Raw genomic sequence first — 8,405 nt, 5'->3', positions numbered from 1 at the left:
CGGCCCAACATTCCTGCACAATTTCCTTCAATCTTTCCTTTAATTTCTAACCTTAACACTCATCACAAACACACTAACACACATTACAACCCTATTAAAGTCCCCTTTGATTTATGTGTTTAGTTCACTTTTAAGTGGTGGAGATGTGATAAATGTGCAAGCCTATGGTAATGGCATTCCGTGATGTTGAATTGAGCGTTCCTAGTATTCATATATATTCTTTGAATTACAACATGTCCGGTGTGTTCTACCTTTGGTGATATTGTCAGGGACCCTAGATGCTTGTGTTAGTATAGACTACTACATGACCTCTGCTCTCTTGGTTGTACTTCTGAGCTCCGAAATGCTTGAGGACAAGCATTGTCTAGGTGTGGGGGGATTTGATAGAACCGTTATTTGGCACGTTTTGCATTGTCATCTTGTTCTAATTTTGGCTATTCATGGTGCTAAGAAAGGGAATTTCACTCATATTTGGCATTTGTGTGAATTGCAGGTGATTAGCATTAAAACGATATCGCGGGATAAATTTCCAAAAGACTTTTCATTTCAGAGCGTGGCCACGCCTTAGAAGGAGGACGAAACCGAAAGCCGGATTGCGGTCCACGTGAACCCGAAGCGTGGGATCAGAACTCTGGAGACAAAGCTTTGCTCCAGGCCTTTGTTCCAGACGTCTTTTTCTTTTCTACGTCTCTTGTGCGGCGGATATAAAAGAAGAAACAAGGAAGATTCAAGGGGCATCTACTTTTTAGGCTTAGTTTTCTTTTCCTAGGTTTGTCAGCAGTCAGACGCTTTTGACTGGGGGCTTTTGGCTTTCTTCAGCCGCAACTTAGACTAGCTTAGGAGTTCACCTGTTCAATCTTTTTGCTGTAGACGCCTTTGACGTTCACCTTTGATTTGCTACAATTTTCCATCACTTTTATCCCTTTTCTTGACTCTGCTCCAGGAGCGACCGAATACAAGAAAATGAACCAAGGGAATTTCCCATTTGTTCCTTAGTTAATTCGCATCGCTCCGCTCCTTGGAATTAATTGTTTGGATGTTTGCGTGGATGAAATCAATTAAATCGCGTGAGCTTGACATGATGAGGAGCGGCTAATTTTCTCCTCTACCCAAAGGGTGACGCGAGGGCGCGGTCCATCACACCTGTAAGATCTAATCAAGCTTTCATTATTTCTTCCAATTCGTTATTATTCGTGCGTTTTCTGAATTAATTGTTCATGGGTATTTGATTAATTGAATATCAACGGCCGGGTATTTGATTTAATTTAATAGCCTACTGCCACGTTAATTAAATAGAATCCGTAATTGTTCATTTAATTGACACCCCGTGGCAACCACCATAATTGGTTTTATGATGGGGAAACGCATGATCTAATTTAAATAAACCCTCTTAGCGTATTTATTGGTTAGGGTTGGGTTCTTCTAACTTTAATGAAATTGGGTAATTAAATTCCTACGGTCGTACCTAGGGTTGTTATCTGATTAGAGAAGCAGTCAACGGTCGTACCTTGACTGTCAAAAAGGTAAGAAAGAGCTGGTTGTCAGAGCTTATTGATAGCTATAACCAACCTAGTGATGAATAGATGAAATATCTTTGCATCGATGATCATTTAGTTGGACCGTGCCTGAGCAGTTGATCCTTTGGGTAGAACTTTTACCAATTGCTATTTTTATTGAATTGTGCTTTGTGAGTTAGTTCTGAATTTAGTTTGCTTTATTTTTATTTTACTTTTATTCTATTTATTTATCTCCAATTGAAAATCCCCCAAATTTTGTTCTACTAATTTGGAAAGAAATAATTTCCTACCCGCTCCCTGTGGAATCGACCCTACTTGTCATTGTATGCAAAATTAATATTTTTATAGACAAATCCGGTATATCGGATCAAGCAAACTCTTCGGGAACAGGATGAATCAAGTAACCCATTGCACACCTAGGGTCCCTGCTCCAGTACTTGGATTTGTTTTATAATTATTTAATTGAGGTGGTAATTAGGACTTTTTAGTAATTATTATTGCACAGGTTCGGCACCTGTCAATTTTTGGTGCCGTTGCCGGGGAGCTGGCCTTTGGATTATTTGTTTCTTTTCAGATTCGGTTCTTATTTTATTTTTATTTTATTCTATTCTCCTTGGTATTTTTGCTAGTTTATGCCCCGTTCCTCTCGCACAGGTGAATTGGTATACGATCTTGAGGTTGAGAAGGCAGCACGTAGGCGGAGGCAAGAGACCAAGAGGCAAAAAGAAGGGCACTTATCTGCTGCAAACGAGTCAGCGGAAGACGAAGTAAGCATGGCCAACACCCAAACATTGAGGGAGCTGGCTGCCCCGGAGCTGACTCACCAGCCCTTATGCATCACATTCCCCGCCTTGGCTGAGAATACTGCTTTCGAACTGAAGTCGGGGTTGATTCAACTCTTACCTTCTTTCCATGGTCTCTCTGGCGAAGAACCCCACAAGCATGTAAAGGAGTTCGAGGTGGTTTGCTCTAGTATGAAACCGCCTGGGGTCACTGAAGAGCAAATTAGACTGAGAGCCTTTCCGTTCTCTCTCAAGGATGCAGCTAAAGATTGGCTGTACTACCTTCCAGCGGGTAGTATTACCACATGGGCACAGTTGAAAAAAAAGTTTTTGGAAAAATTTTTCCCTGCATCCCGGGCTGCGAGTTTGAGGAAGGAGATCTGCGGCATTAAACAATATCCCGGTGAGTTCTTGTATGAATACTGGGAAAGGTTTAACAAGTTGTGCACTAGATGTCCGCAGCATCAAATTAGTGAGCAACTGTTAATCCAATACTTCTATGAAGGGCTCCAATCAACAGATAGGAGTATCATTGATGCTGCGAGTGGGGAGCACTTGCAAACAAGACACCGAGGGAAGCGTGGGAGCTCATCGAAGCCATGGCAGAGAACTCCCAACAATTTGGCTCACGTGAGAGCAACCCTCCCCGTAGAGTCAACGAGGTGGAGACGTCATCCCTTCAGCAGCAGATAGCGTAGCTAACATCCGTTGTTCGACAATTAGTGGTGGGAAATGTGCCCCAAGTAAAGGCCTGTGGAATCTGTACAAATATGGGCCACCATACTGACTCATGCCCTATATTGCAAGAGGATGGGGCTGAGCAAGTGAACATGACTGGAGGCGTGCCCGCGCCTCCTAGGCAGTACGATCCATATTCCAACACGTACAATCTGGGTTGGAGAGATTACCCCAATCTCAGCTATGGTAGTAGGCCACAAAACACATTCTCCAATCGGCCTCCAGGATTTCAGCAACCTTGGCAACATAAGTCTCAACCCTCGTCCTCAAGCTCAGGGAGTTCTTTGGAAGAAATTGTCAAGAGTTTGGCCATGACTACCACTCAACTCGTCACGACCACCACTCAACTCCAGCAGGAGACTAGGTCCTTAGTTGCAAATACTACTCAGTTCCAATAGGACACAAAAGTAGGCATGAAAGACATGGAGACTCGCATGAGTCAAATGGCAACTGCTATAAATCGCCTGGAGTCCCACGCATATGGGAAATTGCCATCACAACCTGAGGCAAATCCCAAAAATGTAAGTGCCATGACATTAAGGAGTGGAAAGGAAGTGGAGGGGCCGAAGGTCACGAACTCAAAGAGTAAAAGCGAAGACGAGATCGAGCAGGAGATAGAGGAAGAAGGACACATTCGTGGAGGTCCTGAGGTAATTCTCACACCATCAATACCCGTTAAAGCTAATTTACCCCCTTTTCCTTGCAGGTTGGCGAAGACGAAGAAGGCAGAGAAGGAGAAAGAGATCCTGGACGTGTTCAAAAAAGTGGAGATCAACATCCCCTTGTTGGAGGCAATTAAGCAGGTACCGAAGTACGCGAAATTTCTCAGGGATCTATGCACCCATAAGAGGAAACTGAGAGGGGACGAAAGAGTAGCGGTAGGAGAGAATGTGTCAGCAATGCTCCAAAGAAAGCTTTCACCTAAGTGTGGAGATCCAGGTATGTTCACGATCCCCTGCAAGATAGGGAATACACCGATCAGGAAAGCAATGTTAGATTTAGGGGCGTCAATCAATGTGATGCCAAAGACCATTTTTGCTTCTCTAAATCTTGGGCCACTTAAAGAAACAGCCATCATAATCCAACTAGCTGATCGCACAAATGCATATCCAGAGGGGCTAGTTGAGGATGTCTTGGTTCAGGTAAATGAATTGGTCTTTCCTGCAGATTTCTATATCTTGGACATGGGAGATGACAAATCATTAAACCCGTCACCTATCTTGTTAGGTAGACCATTTCTTAGCCCTGCCAGGACTAAGATAGATGTGAATGAGGGTACTTTGTCAATGAAATTTGATGGTGAAACTATGAATTTCAATATTTTCGAGGCGATGAAGTACCCAAAAGAATCTAACTCGGTCTTTGCTTTGAGCGTTATTGAGCCTTTTGTGCAGGAAATTTTCGAATTAGATGGCAAGGACGCTTTGGAAGTGGCTCTAATCAAGCATCTGGAGTTGGGTGTAACTCCTGATGTGGACCTAAGGGGAGATTTGCTCCATGCTGTTGAAGCCTTACACTCACTTCCACCCGTATCCCCAAGATATGAACTTGCTTCTCTTTTTGTGCCAGAGGCTCAGACAAAGTTGCTCCCTTCAGTTGTGCAGGCACCAGAGTTAGAATTAAAGCCTCTCCCGAAGCATCTAAAGTACGCATTCCTAGGAGACCGGGATACACTCCCGATGATCATCTCTGCACACCTATCTCCAAGTTAAGAGGACAAACTGGTGCGAATCCTTAGGGAGCATAAGGAAGCAATTGGATGGAGCATAGCCGATATTAAAGGGATTAGCCCGTCCCTGTGTATGCACCGGATAAGACTCGAGGATGATGCAAAGGCGGTGAGGCAAGCACAGCGAATATTGAACTCTCTGATGATGGAAGTTGTAAAAAAGGAGATACTCAAGCTTCTGGAGGTAGGGATCATTTTCGCTATTTCGGATAGTCCGTGGGTGAGTCCTGTCCAAGTGGTCCCGAAGAAAGCGGGAGTGACCGTGGAGGAGAACCAAGAAGGTGACATGGTCCAGGTTAGGAAAGCTACTGGCTGGCGTCAGTGCATCGACTACAGGAGGCTAAATTCCGTGACTAAAAAGGATCATTTTCCCCTCCATTTTATTGATCAGATGGTAGAACGATTGGCAGGTCGTGTTTACTATTGTTTCTTGGATGGCTTTTCAGGTTACTTTCAGATCGCGATAGCACCAAAAGATCAGGAAAAGACTACATTCACATGCCCGTTCGGCACGTTTGCCTACCGCCGGATGCCTTTCGGCTTCTGTAATGCTCCAGCGACCTTTCAACGGTGTATGGTAAGTATTTTCTCTGAATATGTGGAAAAAATAATCGAGGTGTTCATGGATGATTTTAGCGTATATGGGGACAGTTTTGATGAATGCCTTGAGAATTTGGCTTTAATTCTGAAAAGATGTATAGAGACGAATTTGGTGCTTAATTGGGAAAAGTGTCACTTTATGGTAGATCATGGCATTGTTTTAGGGCACGTTGTGTCGGCTAAGGAAATAGAGGTAGATAAAGCTAAAATAGACCTTATTTCTGCTCTACCTGACCCCGTATGTGTACGGGAAGTGCGTTCGTTTTTGGGCCATGCAGGCTTTTACAGGAGATTTATCAAAGACTTTTCAAAGATAGGAGCACCCCTGTTCAAGTTACTGCAGAAGGACGTGCCATTTGATTTCACAAATGAATGCAAGGTGGCTTTTGATAAACTGAAGGAATCATTGACATCGCCGTCTGTCATTCAACCCCCAGATTGGAGTCTTCCGTTTGAAATTATGTGCGACGCGAGTGACTATGCCGTGGGGGCCGTTTTGGGGCAAAGAATTGGAAGAGCGCCACACGCGATCTATTATGCGTCGAGAGCCTTAAGTGGAGCCCAACTTAATTACTCCACGACGGAGAAAGAATTACTAGCTGTTGTTTTTGCACTAGAAAAATTTAGGTCATATTTATTGGGTGCAAAAGTAATAGTTTTCTCTGATCATGCAGCCTTGAGGTACTTGCTGGCGAAGAAGGATGCTAAACCAAGGCTGATCAGGTGGATTTTGCTCCTGCAGGAGTTCGACCTAGAAATCAGGGATAAGAGCGGAGCTGAGAATTTGGTGGCTGATCATTTGAGCCGGTTGCTCACAAGTCAAGAGGATCTACCATTAAGAGAATCATTTCCTGAGGAACAATTATTAGCCATTGATTCGCCAATACCTTGGTACGCTGACATTGTCAATTTTTTGGTAACAAATAAATTACCTGCAGGGTGGTCAAAAGCTAAAAGAGATAAGCTAAAGAGTGATGCCAAACATTACCTGTGGGATGACCCCTACCTGTGGAGGCAATGTTCGGACCAAGTGATAAGAAGGTGTGTAAGTGCAGGTGAGTTTCACTCTATTTTGACTTTTTGTCATTCGTTTGCATGTGGAGGGCATTTTGGTCCAAAGCGGACGGCTCGTAAAGTGCTAGAAAGTGGTTTTTATTGGCCTACTCTCTTTAAGGATGCATATTTGTTTTGCAAATCTTGTGATAAGTGTCAAAGGGTGGGGAATATCTCTCGAAGAGACCAAATGAGTCAAACCCCCATATTATTTGTTGAGATTTTTGATGTCTGGGGTATAGATTTCATGGGTCCCTTCCCCTCGTGTTTTGGTTTCTTGTACATTATACTTGCTGTTGACTATGTCTCCAAATGGGTGGAGGCAAAGGCCACCCGGACTAATGATTCTAGAGTGATTGCAGATTTTATAAGATCTAACATTTTTGTCCGTTTTGGAATGCCGAGAGCTATAGTGAGTGACAGGGGCACCCATTTCTGCAATAAGACAATCACTGCATTGTTTCGTAAGTATGGTGTGCTGCATAAAGTGTCCACTCCATATCACCCCCAGACGAATGGGCAGGCCGAAGTGTCGAATAGGGAAGTTAAGTCCATCTTGGAAAAAATGGTGCGACCTGATAGGAAAGACTGGAGTTTGAAATTGGAAGATACTCTCTGGGCCTACCGCACTGCATATAAGACACCGATTGGGATGTCCCCGTATAGGTTAGTTTTTGGGAAGCCTTGCCACCTCCCGGTGGAATATGAATACAAAGCATTCTGGGCGCTTAAGCGGTGTAATATAGACCTTATGGAGGCCGGAGGAAATAGAAAGCTCCAATTACAAGAGTTGGAGGAGCTAAGGAATGAAGCCTATGAGAACGCTGCAATATATAAGGAGAAGAGCAAAATTTTTCACGACCAACAGGTTTCGAGAAAGTCATTTGTCGTAGGGCAAAAAGTCCTATTGTATCACTCGAGACTTAAGCTTTTTCCTGGTAAGTTGCGTTCCCGTTGGATTGGTCCATTTGTCGTTACTAATATTTCTCATTATGGTGCAGTGGAGATCCAAAGTCTGAAGACAGAGAAGAAGTTCGTGGTAAATGGTCATCGTTTGAAACCCTATTTTGAAGGGTTTAATAGTGAGCAAGTGGAGGTTTTATTCCTTGATAATCCAAGTGGTGAAATCTAAACAGTTGAAGGCCATGTCTAGCCAAAGACGTTAAAGAAAGGCGCTGCTTGGGAGGCAACCCAAGGATTTCAGTATTAGTGTGATCATTTTTCATTACTCTACGATTTTTCAGTTTATTTTAATGTTTAGATTGTTTTGTAGTGGTGGACAGAAAAGTAGCAGATCCAGGGCGTGCCCGCGCTTTGAAAAAATAATTTCATTTGGACATCATTAGGATGCACTGGTCAGAGAGCTAGGCCTTTCAAGGCGTGCCCACGCCTTCCAACCTTTCCGATAGAGAAAAAAAAAAATTTTTTGACCAGGACTCCATTCTTTTTCCACTTTTTCCTTCTTCTTTGACTGGTTTTGGCCTTTTTCCTCCCAATTTCTTTTGGGCTACGCTGCAACGATTTCTCCTCTCCGTTGCTGTCCGCCGCCGCCGCCGCCTTCCATCGCTGTCCACCTGAGTGTAGCCGCACGCCGCCAGAAGCGTACGCCCAGAACGCGCACGCCCGCGCGCGCGACAGCTGCGCTGCCCACGCCTCTGTGCCCCACTAGCGCGCGGCCCCTGCCTCAGCAGAATCAGCGCAGCCTGCTGCCGCCGCCGCCGCTCGACTCCACCTCGCGCGACCCACCAGATCTGGTCGCCCAAGGGCTACCAGCACCGCGCGCAGGCCCAGCAGCCAGCGCGCGACCACCCCAGAACGCCAGCCACCCCAGGTGCGCGACCCAGCGCGCGAGCTCCTCCCCTGCATGAGACCAACCGTGCGTCCCAGCTAACCCAGACTCAGCGTGCGCGCCTGCAGCGCGCGACCCTCCTCACAGCAACAGCTCTCCAGTGGCACACCAGCGCCCGTGACCTGCTCTACCGACCA

General features: G+C 45.1%; 1 protein-coding gene and 1 non-coding gene across 2 annotated transcripts; one reads left to right on the top strand and one right to left on the bottom strand.

The window, feature by feature from the left end:
• Window positions 1-2,662: 2,662 nt before the first annotated feature.
• On the bottom strand, window positions 2,663-2,769 carry LOC140038209 (small nucleolar RNA R71). The gene has a single exon (XR_011842004.1). It is a non-coding gene; the product is annotated as a small nucleolar RNA R71 (small nucleolar RNA).
• A 690-nt stretch (window positions 2,770-3,459) lies between these two features.
• LOC140038008 (uncharacterized) lies at window positions 3,460-4,749 on the top strand. Its single transcript, XM_072083198.1, has one exon. It carries the CDS (start codon window positions 3,460-3,462, stop codon window positions 4,747-4,749), a length of 1,290 nt encoding a protein of 429 aa, XP_071939299.1.
• Window positions 4,750-8,405: the final 3,656 nt, after the last annotated feature.

This window comes from Coffea arabica, chromosome 3c (assembly GCF_036785885.1).
Source record: "Coffea arabica cultivar ET-39 chromosome 3c, Coffea Arabica ET-39 HiFi, whole genome shotgun sequence".
In the NCBI taxonomy this organism is placed as follows: domain Eukaryota; kingdom Viridiplantae; phylum Streptophyta; class Magnoliopsida; order Gentianales; family Rubiaceae; genus Coffea; species Coffea arabica.
Note: the sequence above shows the minus strand (reverse complement) of the source record. Positions and strands in the feature narration are given on the sequence as shown.